General features: G+C 45.9%; 1 protein-coding gene across 5 annotated transcripts in view; it reads right to left on the reverse strand.

Annotated features, from left to right (window-relative positions):
- The window catches only part of LOC129025077 (cAMP-dependent protein kinase catalytic subunit PRKX-like), a 306,342-nt gene that overhangs the window by 65,653 nt on the left and 220,814 nt on the right, over positions 1–19,875 (reverse strand). For all 5 annotated transcript variants that reach the window (XM_063660078.1, XM_063660080.1, XM_063660076.1 and 2 more), the window contains 2 exons: positions 19,144–19,263; positions 3,793–3,888 (listed from right to left, as the gene is read on the reverse strand). In XM_063660078.1, coding sequence (XP_063516148.1) covers positions 3,793–3,888; positions 19,144–19,263 — 216 coding nt within the window. The remainder of the gene's footprint in view (positions 1–3,792; positions 3,889–19,143; positions 19,264–19,875) is intronic.

A 19,875-nucleotide genomic window follows, 5' to 3' on the forward strand; every position in this document is an offset into this window, starting at 1 on the left:
TAGGATGGGATGCTTGTCAGACTTCACCACTTCTCTGCCTCAAAGTAAAACTCAGACACCATCTGTCCGCCCACCTAAGGCTAGGATTATTGTATCCATCCTGTAAGGCTGAAAAGCTTTGAGCAGGGTGGGGAATATAAAAATCACCTCAAAGTTAGAAAACTTTTCACTACTTAGTGAGTTTCTCCATTATTTTGACATGCTCCCCTCTGCCAAAAAAAAATCAAGGTTATCAAACACTATACCCCCAAAACATTCCCAAATAAATGTGGGGCTTCGTCCCCCATGTGATGTACACCACTGCCTGCCCCCTTACCACACACACTTAAACTTAAAGCTCACTGCAGTGCAATTCTAAGACAGGTTTATTTATGCTTTTATATTTTAGATAAACCTCTGTTTTCTTAGAATCCCAGTCCAATCAGCTTTAAGTGTGTACGCTAATGGGGCAGGCAGTGGTGTAAATCATAGGGGGAAAAAAAGCCCTATGTTTATTTCGGAATGTTTTGGTGATCACCTGATAAATTTCAGTGTGTGTGTGTGTGTGTGTGTGTGTGTGTGTGTGTGTGTGTGTGTGTTGTAAGAAAACAAAGTGCTTGATGACCTTGAATTTTTTTTTAATTTTTTTGGTGTTTGGCATGTAAGAAAATGAAGATTTATTTAAAATGCAGGACAGTGGCTTGTAATCCCAGCTATGCAGGGGGCTGAAGTGGGAAGACCACTTGAGACCAAGAGTTCGAGACCAGCATGGGCAACATACTAAGACCCCCATTTCTACAAAAAATCAAAACATTGGCCAGGCATGGTGGTGCATGCCTGTAGCACCAGTTACTCGGGAGGCTGAGGTGGGAGCATCATTCGAGCCCAGGATGTCGAGGCTGCAGTGAGCTATGATTGTGCCACTGCACTCCAGCCTGGGTGACAGAGCAAGACACCCATCTCTTTAAAAGAAAAAGTAAAATACCAAAGCAAACTCTTATAAAGCAGTCTAGAAAGTAAAGAGTATGGATGACAAGGGGCCCCTGAAGACGCAAAGCCCTATAAAGGAACAACAGAAGTGTCCACAGCTGTAGATGGGTCCCTTGACCCCGGGATAAGCGACACATCTGCCGGCACTCTTTTGATGCACTGTAGCCAAAATTCTACATTTTATTTACGATCCTGGCACCAGCTGGCTCCTCTCAGATGCAGGTACTTTCAGGTGTTGTAAAAAACACTGGCAGATAATACCTCTACTGAATTGGCAACAAGTCCCAAAGCTTTGTTTTGGTGTTTTGTTTTAAATGATATTTATTTCTATAAGGAATGTCAATCCTGATGTGCCATTTGCCCAGGCGACATGTTTACCTGGCCAAATGATAAAAGTTGCAGGAACCAACATATGACTTTAAAAAGCTGAGAATCAAAATTCTAGCATCATGGACAACCAGGGACAGTGATTTGGATAAGAAAATGCATGATTAAGGCCAGGTGCAGTGGTTCACGCCTGTAATCCCAACACTTGGGGAGGACAAGGCAGGAGGATCAGTTGAGCCCAGGAGTTCAAAAGCAGCCTAGGTAATGCAGCAAGATCCCCATACCCATCTCTACCAAAAACAGGAAAGATATGAGTCATTGAGGTCTTGCTTCTCAGCCAATTTGATAAGATTTAACAAATAATGGGAACAAGTCAACTATCAGTTCACTTCTATCTATCACTGTTTCTGCTCTTGCTGGACCCACACTGGGTATGTAAAGAAACAGGGGCACTGTGGGGAACAATGGAAGGGGCTGGGAGCTGCATAAAGAGAGGCATGTTAGATCAGACAGTACCAAGATGGTCACTGCTCTCAAAGAAGATAAACTAGGAGAGAAAGGACAGGTGGCAAGAGACCAGACTTTGATTACGCTTCTGGTTTGTTCTATTTCTGCAATTCCTTTTTTTGTTGTTGTTTCCACAGAACATTGGAACCCCCCCTCCATATATATATATATACATATATAATTATATTTTTTAATTTTAATTTTTTTTTCTTTTTTTGACACAGGGTTTCACTCTTTCATCCAGTCTGGAGTGCAGTGGTGCAATCATAGGTCACTGCAGCCTCGACTTCCTGGGCTCAAGCAGTCCTCCCATCTCAGCCTCCCCAGTAGCTGGGACTACAGGCACTTGCTATGATGCCCAGCTAATTTTTTAATTTTTTGTAGACATGGGGTCTTGCTACATTGTCCAGGCTGGCCTCAAACTATTGGATTGGCCCCAAGTAATCCTCCCACCTCCGGCTCCTGAAGTGCTGGGATTACAGGCATGAGCACCTCACCTGGCCAAACTCGATCATAGAAGTGCTTTGCCATCCACTTGATATAATGTCACTCAACTCAGATGGGATTTGGGGCCTGAGAGAGAGGTTCTATATAATCCTTTCTAACTCCTTCCAGAGCAGTCGGCTTCTGAGGTGCTGTTTCCCCTGACACCTCCCTGTCTTACCATTCACTGGACAGGGTGTCCCTTCTAGGCGACTCATTGTGAAGCGGAGCCTCGTTTTCTTGCTAAAGTCTTTTAAAGCCTGCCTCTTAGTGTGTCAAACACAACACACGCTCAAGCCAATAAAACATGACCTTATCTTCTGTTCAGACTAAGAACCTCTGGTCAGGATGGGGTGCATTCACCACCAAGAAATTCAACTGAACGTAGCCAGTGGCCCCATAAGGGGCATATTCAAAACAACCTGCTCCATCGCCCTGAAATAAGTCTTCTCTGAACTGAACTTCCACCGGCTCATAAGAAAATAGACCATGGAAAAGAAAAGTTTAGTTCTCAACTAGATGCATTTAGCTCTAGTTTGTGCCCGGGGGGCTGGTGCACCCATCAACTCATCTGAAAAATACAGTGAAACAAACAGAAATCAGTGCTTATTACAGTAAAAATGGCTACCAGGTGACCAGATTGGGTAAGGTAGCCAGAAAACCAAAAGCATTCTTTTTTTTTGAGACAGAATCTTGCTCTGTCACCCAGGCTGGAATGTAGTGGCGCGATCTCAGCTCACTGCAACCTCCGCCTCCTGGGTTCAAGCGATTCCGCTGTCTCAGCCTCCCAAGTAGCTGAGACTACAGGCGCCCACCACCACACCCGGCTAATTTTTTGTATTTTCAGTAGAGACGAGGTTTCACCGTGTTTCCCAGGATGGTCTCGATCTCCTGACCTCGTGTTCCACCCACCTCGACCTCCCAAAGTGCTGGGATTACAGGCGTGAGCCACCACGCCCAGCCGCGTTCTTATATTTAAGAAAATAATATATTTTTTCCCTACTGCCACGACCTTTATAAAATGTGCATCCAAAGTTGCCAATATCCAGCAACTGTAAATATTCTTGAAGCAACATGCTCAGAACTGAAAATGCTGATGTTAAAAAGGACTTAGAGGTTGAGCATAATTTAAGCAGGAGAGAGGATAAAACTCTGCTAAATCCATCAACAGTTCTGCAAGCCACAGAACTAGGAGGATTCTTCTTGTCAAACTGCAAAACTGCTCTCTTATAAAATACAATGACAAACTCGTTCATTGGCTCATTTTAAATACAACATATCACCAAAAGAACAAAGTACGGCCAAGACTCATTAAAATGTGAGGCTATCATTAAAGTAGAATCCTTAAAATCTTTTTTTCTTGTGGAAAAGACAACTGTCCAAAATAGTTTATGTGCAGCACATTTAATAACGCAATATGGTATCCTGCTGAGTGCGTGTTTTCACGGTGATTTTAGACACTTTAAAAATAAACACACCTCATGACGAGGCAAACGGTTTACTTACTTTACATGGAAATCCAAATGTCTGGGGAAATCTATTTTGCCTGCAAGAATTTTCTGATAAATGCCAAACGGGTTGTCATCAAAAAACGGTGGAAACCTGTTAGAGAAACAAACGTATTTTTAGTGTGGAGTAAGCATGGAAAAAAATCCCTGCTTTGTAATGATAGCTATTTCTGCTTAACACAGGCAGCAGATAATTTATTTCACATGCTCTTCCCTGCACATTGAAGTTGTCACGATGTGAAAGCACGTGACAGTCAGATGGATCTAAGAGGCAAGGCACTGGGTGCCACAGCCCGACGCAGGGGAAGCTCCCTTGGAGAGAATATAAAGACCATTTGAGAGGCGTCTGCTGAGCAGAAGGCAACTCCTTTGAGCATCTTATTCAGAGGGGCCACCAGCCCATTCCTTAACTGCGCACTAAACACTGGACAGAAATGCTCTCTCATGTTTACCGGGGTGAATCCACCACCATGACCAAGCATAGAACTCAAATGTCTCAAAAGCGAAAAGATAAGCACTCCAATTAAAAAATGGACAGGTGGTCTTCACAGGCATTTCTCAAAAGAAGACATGGAAAAGGCCAACAGGTACATGAAAAAAATGCTCAACGTCACTAATCATCAGGGAAATGCAAATCAAAACCTCAATGAGGTGTCAACCATCTCAACCCAGTTAAGATGGCTATTATCAAAAAGACACTGTAATCCCAGCACTTTGGGAGGCCGAGGTGGGTGGATAACCTGAGGTCAGGAGTTTGAGAACAGTCTGGCCGACATGGTGAAACCCCCATCGCTACTAAAAATACAAAAATTAGCCAGGCGTGGTGGCACGCGTCTGTAATCCCAGCTACTTGGGAGGCTGAGGCAGGAGAATCACTTGAACCCGGAAGGTGGAGGTTGCAGTGAGCCGAGATCATGCCATTGCACTCCAGCCTGGGAAACAAGAGTGAAACTCCGTCTCAAAAAAAATTTTAAAAAAAAGACACATACACACAAAAATAACAAATGCTGGTGAGGATGTGGAGAAAAGGGAACTCTTTTTTTTTTTTTTTTTTTTTTTTGAGACAGGATCTTGCTCTGTCTCCCAGGCTGGAGTGCAGCGGTGCAATCTCAGCTCACTGCAACCTCTGCCTCCCAGGCTCAAGCAATCAACCTGCCTCAGCCTTCCAAGTAGCTGGGATCACAGGCACCTGCCACCATGCCAGCTAATTTTTGTATTTTTTTTGTAGAGCGGGGGTTTCACCATGTTGCCTAGGCTGGTCTTGAAGTCCTGGGCTCAAGGGATCCACCCAGCTTGGTCTCTCAAAGTGCCAGGATTACCAGCGTGAGCCACTGTGCCTGGCCAAAAGGGAACTCTTACGCAATGTTGGTGGGAATGTAAACCAGTAGAGCTACCATAGAGAAGAGTATGGAAGTTCCTCAAAAAACTAGAAATAGAACTCCCATGTGACCCAGCCATCACATTACTAGGTATGTGTTCAAAGGAAAGGAAGTCATGATACTGGAGAGACATCGGCACACCCATGTTTACTGCAGCACTATTCACAACAGCCAAGATAGGGAATCAGCGTAGGTGTCCATCAACAGATGAGCAGATAGGTAAAGAAAAGGTGGTATCTACACACAGTAGAATACTATTCAGCCATGAAAAAGAATACAATCCTCTGATTGGCAGCAACATGGAGGAAACTGGAGGACATTATGTTAGGTGAAATAAGCCAGGAAAAGAACATTAAATGGCACTTGTGCTTACTCATACACGAAAGCTAAAAAAAAGCTGATCTCCTGAAAGGATAAAGAAGAACAGAGGATACTAGACGCTGGGAAGGGAAGAAGTGAGAGATAGGGAGAGGTTTGCTAAAGGATACAAAATTACAAGCAGATAGGAGGAATATGTTCCAGTGTTCTATAGTCTTGTAGGGTGAGTATAATTAGCAATAACATGTAGTACAGTTTCAAATACATAGAAGATATTGAATGTTCCTAACACAAAGAAATGGTAAATAATTGAAATGGATATGCTAATTACCCTGATCTGATTACTCCATTCTTTGTATCAAAGCATCACTGTCTACCCCACGAATATGTACAATTATTATGTGTCAATTTAAAAAATAAAATAAGCCTGGGAAATATGGCAAAACCCCGTCTTACAAAAAAAAATTAGCTGAGTGTGGTGGTGCATATGTGTGGTCCCAGCTACTTGGGAGGCTGAGGGGGGAAGATCGCTTGACCACAGGAGGTCAAGGCTGCAGTGAGCTGTGATCACACCACCACACTCCAGCCTGGGTGACAGAGTGAGACCTTGTCTCAAAATACAATAAAATATAAAATAGGCCGGATGCTGTGGCTGATGCCTGCAATCCCAACACTTTAAGAGGCTGAGGCAGGCAGGTCACTTTAGGTCAGGAGTTCCAGACCAGCCTGGCCAACATGGTGAAACCCGTCTCTACTAAAAATACAAAAATCAGCTGGGCATGGTCGCCGGTGCTTGTAATCTCAGCTACTCAGGAGGCTGGGCCAGGAGAATGGCTTGAACCTGAGAGGCAGAGGTTGCAGTGAACTGAGATCGCGCCACTGCACTCCAGCCTGGGTGACAGCGCGAGATGGAGTACATAAATGAAATGAAATATAAAATCATTGTTAAAATAAAGTTTACAGTGGTGAATACGCCACTATGGCCAAGAACAGGACACCTTTCTCAAGGCTTCCCACAGCACAAGCAATACCTGATTCTGTGCAGCCCAGTACTGAGCCGGCTCGCACGGCACTATAAGGCACCGTCAATAAACTGCAAGGGAATGTCAGTGAACTACTTTTTTTTTGAGACAGGGTCTTGCTCTGTTGCCCCCAGGCTGGAGTACTGCATGCAGCGTGATCCTGGCTCAGTGCACTCAGCCTTCACCTCCAGGGGTCAAGCTATGCTCCTACTTCAGCCTCCTGAGCAGCTGGGGCTACAGGTCTGCACCACCACGCCAGGGTTTTTTGTTTGTTTGTTTGTTTGTTTTTCATTTTTGGTAGAGACGAGGTCTCACTATGTTGCCCAGGCTGGTCTCAAACTCTTGGGCTCAAGTGATCCTCCCACTTCAGCCTTCCAAAGTAATGGGACTACAGATGGGAGCCACCACACCCATCACTGAATTTCTTTATATTCCTCATTCACGGAACAGTATGTGGCACACAACAGGTGCTCAATAAATGTGTATAGGCCAAATGAAAGAGCCTGAGATATCATATTTTTCTTTTGTTTTGAGACAGGGTTTGACTCTGTCACCCAGGCTGGAGTGCAGTGGTGCAATCATAGCTCACTGTAGCCTTGACCTCCCCCAGGAGACCATCCTCCCACTTCAGGCTCCCATGTAGCGGGGACCACAGGTGTGTGCCACCACGCCTGGCTAATTTTTTGACTTTCTATAGGGATGCGGTCTCACTATGTGACTGCTTTTAAGGTGCAGGAGCAGAGTCTGTACTTGTAACTGAGACTGGGTGGTCTGCAAAGCTGACCAAAGCTCTTTGCCCCAAGAAAACCATTTCTTGACCCCTGGAGACCAGGAAAAAGACAGAAATACATGCAAATACAGCCTTGAAAATAGTGGTGCATGTGTAAAAACAAGATTGTCATACTATGCTTTGTTGACTGTAGTAAAAAGATTACAGTCCTGCTACAGAAACCAACAGACTTTACTAATATCTAGAAATGTTTAAAATATGTGAAATAAACTAAAAAATATATATACTTAAAACCGCAAAGACCAAGATAAATCCAAGAACATCTAGAAGTCAACTGTATTAGTCCATTTTCAGTCTGCTATAAAGAACTACCTGAGACTGGGTAATTTATAAAGAAAAGAGATTTAGGCTAGGCGCGGTGGCTCATGCCTGTAATCCCAACACTTTGGGAGGCCAAGGTGGGCGGATCATGAGGTCAAGGAGATCGAGACCATCCTGGCTAACACAGTGAAACCCTGTCTCTACTAAAAATACAAAAAATTAACCAGGCGTGGTGGCAGAAGCCTGTAGTCCCAGACACTCGGGAGGCTGAGGCAGGAGAATGGCGTGAACCTGGGAGGCGGAGCTTGCAGTGAGCTGAGATCGCGCCACTGCACTCCAGCCTGGGCGACAGAGCAAGACTCTGTCTCAAAAAGAAAAAGAAAGAAAAGAAAAGAAAAGAGATTGAGTTGACTCACAGTTCCGCATGGCTGGGGAGGCCTCAGGAAACTTACGATCATGGCGGAAGGCGAAGGGGAAGCAAGGCACATTTACATGGTGGCAGATGAGTGACAGCGAGCAAAGGGCGAAGTACTACACTTTACAACCATCAGATCTCCTGAGAACTCTATCATGAGACAGTACTAGGGCAATGTTGCTAAACCGTCAGAAACCACCCCCATGATCCAACCACCTCTCACCAGGTCCCGCCTCCAACACTGGGGATTACATTTAAACATGAGATTTGGGTGGGGACACAAAGCCAAACCATTTCATCAACCAGTAAGTGTATACTAGACACTTACATGTCCATGGCACAAGTTGTACTTCTGAGATTTTCTCATATTGACCAGGACAGAGACTCATATTGGCTCAAAGTCGTGTTTTCCATTTAGCTTCTTTTGACTTAAGATATTCTAATTCAGGCATGCTAGCAACGGAAATACCTTATAAAATGGAGCTTTCAAATGACACCCTCATTGATTATCAGAAATGTCCATGAGCAAAAATAATTCTCCTGTAGATTCCAAATCACTTCCTGACCTTCACAAAATTCAGTGGAGTGGGTGGAATGAGAGGTCCCCAAAAAGACACATCCATGATCTTGCCCCAACAACCTGTGAACGGGACCTTATTGGGAAACAGGGTCTTTGCAGATAGAATTAAGGAGCTTCAGATGAGATCATCCTGGAATAGGGTAGGCCCAAATCCAATGACAAGTATCCTCATAAGGGACTCAAGAGGAGGCACACACACAGAGGAGAAGGCCACATGGGGGCAGAGGCAGAGACAGCAGTGATGTGGCCACAAGCCCAGGGACGCCTGGAGCCCCCAGGAGCTGGGAGAGGCAGGGAGGATCCTCCTCTGGAGCCTCCAGAGGGAACTGGATCCATCTGTAGTGGATTGAACTGTGGCCCTCAGAAAGATCTGTCCACGTCCTAATGCCCAGACCTGGAATGAGACCTTATTCGGCAATAGGGTCTTTGCAGATGAGTTAATTGAAGGATCTTGAGATGAGATCATCCTGGATTAGGGTGGCCCTAAATCCAATGACAGGTGTCCTTCCTTCTAAGAGACTGAAGAGGAGACAGAGACACAGAGGAGAAGGCCCCATGAAGGTGGAGGCAGAGACTGGAGTGATGCGGCCACAAGCCCAGGGATGCCTGGAGCCCCCAGGAACTGGGAGAGGCAGAAAGGATCCTTCCCTGGAGCGCAGTCCTGAGACACTTTGATCTCAAACTTCTGGTCTCTAGGACTAAGAGAGGATAAAATTCTCTTGTTTAAACCTTCCAGTCTGTGGTAGTTTCTAACAGCAGTGTCAGGACATTCATACGTAGAACTACACACATGAACTGTCCAATACACTGCAGTGAAGAAAAGTTCAAAGAAAAACAAAGAGGAGAAATATGAAGTACAAAAATGGAAATCAATGGGAGAGGTGACAGAGAAGTGGGGGTCGGTTACATGAGGAAATGAAAGTTACCAGAGAAAGGTAAATGATTAGGTGTGTGCGACGCGGCCCTAACACAGCATTTCTTCCTTCTTAAATAACACTTCAGTTGCTTGTTTTGCCCTTTAGCACGAAGGTGAGTTTTCCAATAGGGTATCTCTTTGGGCCGCTGGTCCTGGAGTTACGAGCCACCACAATGTACTGAAAAACCACCCAGGCCAGGCTGGGAAGCAGAGCTCTGAGTAGGGACACTCATCCGATCTGTGCCAACCCTGCCGCCTCAGACGTTAACAACCTCCTGAGCCCGTCCTCCCTCACCTGCCCGCAGCATTCTCTGCAACAGTAGTTGGGGGAGTTGTATTCCTGTTTCTCTCTGGGTTTGCGTGGCGACCCTGCCTAAATACATTCAGCTGTGTGACTTGATCGGGGAAATGCACAAATACAGGAATGGAGCATTAAACTCCAGGAGGAAATGTGTCATACATACCTAAAAACATCTATGGAGAATATTAAACGAAGTGCTCTTGGACAGTAGACATTACATAAGATCATGAGAAAGGTATTAATAAGCGGAAAAAAATAAGTAATAAGTGAGCACTAACTGATGATCTTGCCTGAAAGAAAAAGCAGAGACAGCGTGTGTGTGTGTCTGAGAAAGAGCACTCCCCTGGACGCCTGGGCAGTGCCCTCAGAAACCCTCAAATTTCTGTCTCTAAACATACACACTGCTTCCAATTCTTACCAAGTGGAGAATAAATTCTCATTATATGGCATTTGGCATTATTAAGCAAGTTAAATTGATCTGTGGTGACAGCTATACTTGCAAGGACAATCTGCTAATCAGCATGAATGCAAGCTCGAGATTTTCACCTGAAAAATTCATGCCCAGGCTAGGCACAGTGGCTCATGCCTGTCATCCCAGCATTTGGGGAGGCCAACGTGGGAGGAATGCTTGAACCCAGGAGTTCAAGACCAGCCTGGACAACACAGTGAGACCTCGTCTCTACAAAAAATTTAAAAATTATCTGGACGTGCTGGTGTGTGCCTGTGTTCCCAGCTACAGCCTCTGTAGTCCCAGGAGACTGAGGCAGGAGGATCGCTTGAGCCCAGGAGGTCGAGGCTTCAGTAAGCTATGACTGCACCACTGCATTCCAATCTGGACACAGAACAAGACCCTATCTCAAAAGAAAAAAAAAAAGAAACGCTCATGCAGTGGCTCACGGCTGTCATCCCAGCACTTTGGGAGGCCGAGGCAGGTGGATCACTTGAGCCTAGGAATTTGAAATTAGCCTGGGTAACATAGCAAGACCCTATCTCTACAAAAAATTTTTTAAAAATTAGCCAGGTACAGTGACGTGTGCCTGTCATCCCAGCTACTCAGGAGGCGGAGGTGGGGGGTTTGCTTGAGCCCAGGAGGTCCAGGCTGCAGTGAGCTGTGACTGCACCACTGCACTCCTGACTGCGCAACAGAGCAAAACTGTCTGCAAAAACAAAAAAAGAAAAATGAAAAAAATTCACGCCAATTGTGCCACTAGCTCTATCATTTGCCAGTAAAATTGGAATGTAACCATTCCGCCTATCTACATCTTCCAGTAAAGTGGATGGTGCAGGCAGAGATACCCTGGGCGCTGTGAGCTGATGTTCTCCGTCCTACTCAGCTGGAAAAACACCCTCCTAAACTATCAGCTGACACACTACCTGCCCCAGTTCTGAAGACCGGGGCTGGCCTTGGAAGACAGGTGCTTTGGAAATGCATTCAAGAAAAGGAAGGCAGAGGGTTTCAGAGAAAAGAAGAAACTCGTCACCAGAATTTCACTAGAATTTCTCCCCACCTTGACTTCTTCCTCTAAAATCCTTGTCCCGATACCTTCAGACTAAAAAGTAAAATTTAGGCCAGGCGTGGTGGCTCACGCCTGTAATCCCAGCACTTTGTGAGGCTGAGGCAGGTGAATCACTCGAGGTCAGGAGTTTGAGAGCAGGCTGGCCAACATGGTGAAACCCCATCTGTACTAAAAATACAAAAATTAGCCAGGCACGGTGGTGTGCACCTGTCACCCCAGCTACTCGGCAGGCTGAGGCAGGAGAATTGCTTGAACCCAGGAGGCAGAGGTTGCAGTGAGCCGAGATCGCGCCACTACACTCCAGCCTGAGTGACAGAGCGAGGGTCCCTCTAAAGAAAAAAAAATAATAATTAATAAATAAATGTAAAATCTGTGCTCCTCAGACAAACCAGGGTGGCTGAGGTGGGAGATGAGAAAGGGGAACTTGAGGGCCAGATAAAGCGGAAGGAGCAAGCACTGGGGCGTGTGAGGGTTGGGGCAGAGTGGAGGGTGAAAATACAGCCCCGGGCACGTTGACTTGGGTATCACAGCAGTGGCTCTCAAAGTGGAGTCCCAGGGTGGCTTCCCGACCTCAATTTAGGGATGGGTGAGGTCATTTTTCTGACTCCAGTTGAGAATAGGGATGAATTTTCTTCCTATGCCTCAACTAAACAACGTGCTACGCAGCACAGTAGACAGGCTGCAGACGAAGGGAGGAGAGGCCAGCAGCCCTTGTGAAAGCTGGACACTAAAGAGATTCGCAAAACCCAGAAAATACGGCCAACCTCCTCACGAATGTTTTCTCTCTTTTTAGAGACAGGGTCTCTCTGTCGCCCAGGCTGGAGTGCAGCGATGAGACCACAGCTCACTGCAGCTTTGACCTCCCAGCCTCAGTGATCCTCCCGCCTCAGCCTCCCAAAGTACTGGGACCACGTGCGTGCACCGTCATGCTCGGCTAATTGGTTTATTTATTTCATTTTATTTTTTGTAGAAATGGGGTCTCACTATGTTGCCCAGGCTGGCCTCCAACTCCTGGGCTCAAGTGATCCTCCCACCTCAGCCTCCTGAAGTGCTAGGATTACAGGCGTGAGCCACCATGCCCAGCCTGAATGGTTTTAATTCTAGAAAGTGTGGTTACACATTTTTTTCATTTAAAAATGCCATTTATGTTCCCCTCTGATTATTACTTAACTTCTCATATATATTATTTATGTATTCTGTTTATTCATATTTCAGTCTCTACTTTAATTTCAAATGTAGTCAGCGTGGACAGCTGTAACACACAGAAACGAAAGTTCTGTGGGTTGTTAATAACTTTGAGCTGTGTGTTGAAGGGTTCCCGAGGCCAACATGTTTGAGAACCACTGCACAATGCCTAATGCTCCCCGTGGAAGAGGCTCCACTGCAGACAGATTCCACCTTCTCTAGCATCTTCTGCACCCTGTCTGCTATGCTGTATTGTCTTAGTTGACACCTATGAAGAAAATTCATCACTATTCAGATGTGTCGTTGGAAAAATGATCTCACTCATCTGCTAAGACACACTTCAGGAACCCCATAGTCCTCTGGGATGCCACTTTGAGAATCACTGCTGTCATAACTAAGACAAGATGGCCCGGGGGCTTTCTCTTACCCTGCACTCTGCTGTATGTCTTGTGTGTCCCTGTGTTTTGTTTTTGATGCCTTAGCTGATTTTTTTTTGTTTTTTCTTTTTCTGAGACAGTGTCTTGCTCTGTTACCCAAGCTGATGTGCACTGGTGCAATCTCAGCTCACTGCAGCCTCGACTTCCTGGGCTGAAGCAATCCTCCCACCTCAGCCTCCCGAGTAGCTGGGACTACAGGGACATACAACCACACCCAGCTCGTTTTATTTTTATTTTTTGTAGAGATGGGGTCCCACTATGTTGCCCAGGCTGGTCTTGAACTCTTGGGCTTAAGCAATTCTTCTGTCTCAGCCTCCCAAAGTGCTGGGATGACAGGCATGAGCCACCACGTCCAGCCTTTACCTGACTCTTGAGTTAAACTCTCTGGGAGAATAAAAACACAGAAATGGATGAGGAAAGAGAATAGGATGGAAGAAATCGGAGCTGAGCTTGGGTCCTTGGAAACTGCATGAGTGATTTTGTTCCAGAATGTGCCACACAATTTTCATCTGACCTAAACGTGTCTCATTCCATGAAAATAAAATCTGCATCATGATATGATCTCCTTCCTAATCACATGCCGGATTTTACCAAATAGATGGTTTTCCCTGTGCTTAGTGGAAGATTGAGATAATCACTTAAAGCAATAACAGACAAGGCACAGCCTCACTTCATCCTGCTAAGAGTGGGAATCCAGCAAATGGAGCTGCGACAGGAAAGGTGCAGACACGGGCTGCAAAGGGAGCAGGAGGACTCTGACTGCAGGCCGGCTCCACTTGTATGTGCAGCAAGGCCCTTCCTCCAGCCGCCAGAAGTTTCTGGGTTCAAGGAGGTGAGGAGAGCAGTTTGGGAGCACTGCTCTCAGAGGCAGTCAACACATACAAAATGTAGATGGTTTCAGAGCTGCTAATCAGTAGAAAGAAAACAGATGGGCTGGTCGGACAGGGCATGGCCCAGGAGAACAGGGGAGGCCCCAGAGGGCTGTGGGAGCAGGTGACAGGTGAGCCTGCAGCATGTACAGTGGAAGAGAAAGGGCCAGCCCTGGCAGGGTGTGGTGGCTCATGCCTGTAATCCCAGCACTTTGGGAGGCCGAGGCAGGTGGATCACTTGAGGTCAGGAGTTTGAGGCCAGCCTGGCCAATATGGTGAAACCCCCTCTCTACTAAAAATACAAAAATTAGCTGGGCGTGGTGGCGCACACCTGTAATCCCAGCTACTCAGGAGGCTGACGAAGGAGAATTGCTTGAACCTGGGAAGCAGAGGTTGCAGTGAGCCAAGATTTGCGCCACTGCAGTCCAGCCTGGGTGACAGAGCGAGACAAGAAAGCAGAGGTTACAGTGAGCCAAGATTGTGCCATTGCACTCCGGCCTGGGTGACAGAGCAAGGTGGAACAGAAAGGAAAGGAAGAAGGAAAGGAAACGAAAGGAAAGGAAAAAGGAAAAAGGGGAAAGGGGAAAGGAAGAGGGAAAGGGAAAAGGAAAAGGAAGAAGGAAAGGAAGAAGGGAAGGAAGAAGGGAAGAGAGAAAGGAAGGGAGTAAGGAGAGAGGGAGAGAGGAAGGAAGGAGAGAGGGAGGGAGGAAGGAAAGGAAAGGGAAGGAAAGGAAAGGGAAAAAGAAAAGAAGGAAGGAGGAAGGAAGCCAGCCTTTGGGCAGGGGGACAGGTCAGGCTTCCTGGCATGTTTAAAAACCAGTGGGAAGACAAGGAGGGGCCAGGCTGTTGTCTAAGGGAGGTGGACAACCCACAGACAGACCATCTCAGAACCTCATATGATAACGAGCCTCCAATTCTGCTCCAGTCGTCCGGGAAGCAACAAGCGGGCTCCCAGGGAATAGGGACACAGCTGATGGGTACGTGGACAGGACACCTGCAGCTGCTTCCAGGAAAATGTACTGCAGGCAGGAGGGGATGCAGGAGACTGAGAAGGCTTGGGGTGGTCCAGGCGAGCTCAGGCCGGCCGGAGCTGGGGAAGAGCACAGGAATGCCTGGGAGAGTTGGGGTCCGCGAAGCTGATAACTCTCAAACCACCCACCCATGTGAAGAGACACAGGGCTGCTGAGAAATTGAAAAAACAATATTCACCCAGAAATAGACTCTAATTAGAAAAAAGGAAAACAAAAATAGGCTTACTGTGCATCAATAGCTCCCTGCCTCATGAAATGCACAGGTCAGCAGACTAGGCTTTGATTGGGAGACGGTTATTCATTTAATTTAATTATTCATTTTCTCTTTTTTTTTTTTTTCTTTTTGAGATGGAGTCTCACCTCTGCTGCCCAGGCTGGAGTGCAGTGGTGCGATCTCGGCTCACTGCAACCTCCCCGCCTCCTAGGTTCAAGCGATTCTCGTGCCTCAGACTCCCGAGTAGCTAGGATTACAGGCACCATGCCTGGCTTTTTTTTGGATGTGTAGTAGAGACAGGGTTTTATCATTTTGGCCAGGCTGGTCTCGAACTCCTGACCTCAGGGGACCCACCTCGGCCTCCCAAAGTGTTGGGATTACAGGAGTGAGCCATGGTGCCTGGCCTAATTATTCATTTTCAATTAGCCTAATGATTTATTACATTATAATTAGGTTATTTTCTATTCTATTGTATTCTAATATATTTAAATATTCCTATATTTAAATATATTAGAATACAACAGAATGTTATAGCCTATTAACAATTCTGGTAACTTTATATAATTCGAATACAGTCATTCTAAGAGTGTAATATTCTATTCTTTTTAAATATATTTTTATGTATTTTTAAATTCAGCACACCGAGACTAATATTCTGTTTTAATTATAGTCTAATAATTCTATATTGTATTCTAACACTATTATGTTCTAATAGTATATTGTATTCTAATAATAGTCTATTCTATCCTATAATCAATAAAATTTGGGGCACACGAACCTCACTCTATTTAAAACCATTAGACTACAGGATACAACGATCCTCAGGCAATGCTGCCCTCGTGTGGTCAGTGTTATCACCGAAGGAAAATGTGGTGCTTTTCCTTGGGTGGATGCTGATCAATATGCCTAAGTTATTTTTAACCTTTTGGGTTTGCCTAGGACATAATGGGCTAGGGTGCATATTGAGAAGTTTGGTTCTATACGATTTGTAGGCATGTCTCAGCAAAGAGTAATGGAAAATTCAAAAGACCAACAGGCCGGTAGGTAGGTAGATGATTGATAGCTAGATAGAAAGGTAGAGATAGATGGATAGGTAGGTAGGTAGGTAGATGATTGATAAATAGATAGATATATAGAAAAGCAGATAGATGAATAGGTAGATAGATGATTGATAGATGGATAGGTAGGTAGGTAAACAGTTACATAGAAAGACAGATGATAAATAGATGGATAAGCAGATAAATAGGAAGTAGATGGATAGATTGGTACATGAATGACAGATAGATGATAGGTAAATACATAGATAACAGGTAGGCAGACAGATAAAAAGATCGTAGAGATAAAGAGATGGAGAGAGATGGATATATAAATATATAAATGACAACTTAGATGATAGATAAGGATAAATGGATAAACAGATACATACATACATACATACATAATAGGTAGACCATATAGACAGACAGGGATAAGTGCATGGGTGGGTGGGTGGATGGATGGATGGATGGATGGAAGGGTAGGTGGTTGGATGGAGGGAGGGATGGATGGATGAAGGGGTGGGTGGATGGATGAAGCGGTGGGTGGATGGATGAAGGGGTGGGTGGGTGGATGGATGGAGGGAGGGATGGATGGATGAAGGGGTAGGTGAGTGGATGGGTGGATGGGTGGATGGATGGATGGATGAAGGGGTGGGGGGGTGGGTGGATGGATGAAGGAGTAGGGGGCTGGGGGAGTGGGTGCATGGATGGAGGAAGGGGTGGGTGGATGGACGGATGACAGGGTGGGTGGATGGATGGATGACAGGGTGGGTGGGTGGATGGATGAAGGGGTTGGGGGGTAGGTGGGTGGATGGATGGAAAAGTATATAAACATAGATAGACAGGTGGGTAGATGGATGAATGATAAACAATATACACGGATAGCTAGACAATGAAATATAGGTTTTTACGGGTTCCACTCTCCTCCTGTGGCATCTCAGGCTCCGGTTTTGTGGTGGAATTCTTTGGTAGTGCTTGTTCAACATCGTTCTGATCCCTCAGCTAGTGTGGGAATTAACAGATTCACTTCCTTCATAAAAGATGGCAGAGATAAGCACATGGGACGATGACCCCTGTCTGCTCCCCACACAAAGTCAGCGACTGCCTGTATTTCCTAAGGTGGATGTTAGAATGTCACATGCTCCACACTCCCAGGAACAAGCGCTCGGTGCTCCCCGCCAGCAGGATCTGCCTTAGACACGCCTTCCCGGCAGGAGAATGCCTCTCTTCCTTCCCTCCTCTGTTTCCAACTGAAAGGGAAGGTTTCCCAGTAAAACTCTGGTCTTTACCCCTTGCGGGGAATCAGAGAGATGTGAGAGAGGATCTGGCTTTTGCGACAATGGAGGGCACTCAGAGGATACGCTGGTGTCTGTCTTTGAGACTCAGGGGCAAGCAGAAGAAAGAAGGAAACAGGAAAAGAGAGAACCTAGGAGGCAGAGTGTCAGCTGCGGCAAAGCGCGGCAGAGGATCCCCCAACTGGTGTTCTGGGCCCTCGCTGGCTGGGCTTCCTCTCGTCTTCATCCCAGAGAGAAGAGCCTTTCGTGCAGAGCCACACGGTGCGACAGTTCCTCTGCACCCGTAGCTCACTCCTTCCTACAGGTTCCTACCTGGAGAAGTGCCATGCTACTGAGTCATCTTAGCACTAACAACGGAATGAGGATGACGCCCACGTCCTGGGTTTCCAAGTGTTGCATGCTTCCTTTGCGTTTCTGGTCAAGTCATAGTGGAGCTGTCTCAGGCATATGCTAGACTTGAACACTCAATCATGCTGACGTCCCAACAAATGACCGACCTCTCTGTTATGTGGTCGCAGGGGGGATGGCACCTCTCCTGACTTCCAAATCTCACCCAACACAGGTATCACAGGCGTTGGAACGAGAGTAACTCCATCTTGAACAGGGGCCGGGTAACATGAGGCTGAAACCTACTGGGCTGCACTCCCAGACGGTTAAGGCCTTCTAAGTCACAGCACAAGACAGGAGGTCAGCACAAGATACAGGTCACAAAGACCCTGCTGATAAAACAGGGTGCAGTAAAGCTGGACAAATGCCACCAAAACCAAGATGGCGACAACAGTGACCTCTGATCGTCCTCACGGCAAATTATACATTAATTATAATGCATTAGGTACTAAAAGACACTCCCACCCAGGGCCATGACAGTTTACAAATGCCATGACAAGGTCAGGATGTTACCCTGTATGCTCTAAAAAGGGAAGGAACCCTCAGCTCCAGGAATTGCCCACCACTTTCCCGGAAAACTCACGAAAAATCCACCCCTTGTTTAGCATATAGTCAAGAAATAACCATCAAAATAGCCAAACAGCAGCCCTCGGGGCTGCTCTGCCCAAGGAGTAACCATACTTCTATTCTTTTACTTTCTTAATAAACTTGCTTTCACTTTATGGACTTTCCCCGAATTCTTTCTTGCGAGAGATCCAAGAACCCTGTGCTGGGGTCTGGGTCGGGACCCCTTTCCTGTACCACAGGTATACGGTTTTAGGAAAGAACATATTCCCGCCTTCCTTGCCAGCTGTTCATCCAGAAACCACTCAACTGTATTTGGCTGATTTACCTTGACCCAACCTGCACCCTCCTGAGCTCTGCAGGTTACTTCAGAAAGGGTCTGTGCAGAAGATTCATTTTTTAATTTAATTTTTAAATTCTTTTTAAGACGAATCAAGCGCAGAAGTGATAAGGGGGGAAAAGAGTAGAGCAAGGAGTTCAATCTGTAGCTGACTGTGAAAATCAACTGAGATAACTCACTACCATCAGAGCAGCCCAGAATGTTAATTGTATATTTAAAGAAGATATGGATATTTCAATATAAAAATCTCAATGGGCATGCATGGGTAGTTCCTTCACAAGTTTGGGTTTTTTGCCTCTTATTCAAACAAGCTCAATTGCTAATTCACATTGCCAACCTCAGCAGGGCAGCAGATGTGTGTGCAGCCACACTGTGTGTTTGCGACACTCACGTGCTGTTTTCAAGGTTACAGAAATGCCGAGTGGACGAATGGGTGGGGGAAGGGGGTGCTGGCCTGTAAGATGAAGATTCTCTACAGAGACTCTACTTACCCCGAGAGCATCTCGAATATCAGGATGCCGAGGGCCCACCAGTCCACGGCCCTTCCGTGGCCCTTGCTCTGAATGACTTCGGGGGCTAGGTACTCAGGTGTTCCGCAGAGGGTCCAAGTCCTATATGGGCGACAGAGACAGGCCCCCACAAAACTCAGTGGTGCTTGGCTAATGCAGTGACCTTAGAAGCTCTGATTGTTACAATAATGTAGTTGAGTAAAACCACGCTCCCTTTACCCTCCTGTGCACACATTTTACTGTGTAAACACAGTAACATTGTTTTCGCTGATTTATTTCCATAGAAACATTTCTTAACGGGGAAACTAAGAATTGGTTTTATCATCCTTGCTACTGTTGCTGGTACTGTTACCACTGTTACTCAGAAGCAAAAAAAACCTCATTTTTTTTGAGTTATTTATACCTGTCTTAGTATAAATCATAAAGAATAAAATTAATTAATTAAAGGAAAAAGAACGAGATCATGTCCTCTGCAGCAGCACGGATGGAGGTGGAGAGGCCATTCTCCTAAGTGGACTCACATGTCCTCACTTGTACGTGGGAGCTAAACACCGGGTACACACAGACACAGGGAGGAGAAAAAGCAGACACCAGGCGCTGGAAGGTGAAGGACAGGAGGAGGATGAGGATGGAAAATCTACCTGTCAGGTATGATGCTTATTACCTGGGTGACAAAATAATCAGTACACCAAGTGGCATACCGTTTACCCATGT

This window comes from Pongo pygmaeus, chromosome X, assembly GCF_028885625.2.
Source record: "Pongo pygmaeus isolate AG05252 chromosome X, NHGRI_mPonPyg2-v2.0_pri, whole genome shotgun sequence".
Lineage (NCBI taxonomy): Eukaryota > Metazoa > Chordata > Mammalia > Primates > Hominidae > Pongo > Pongo pygmaeus.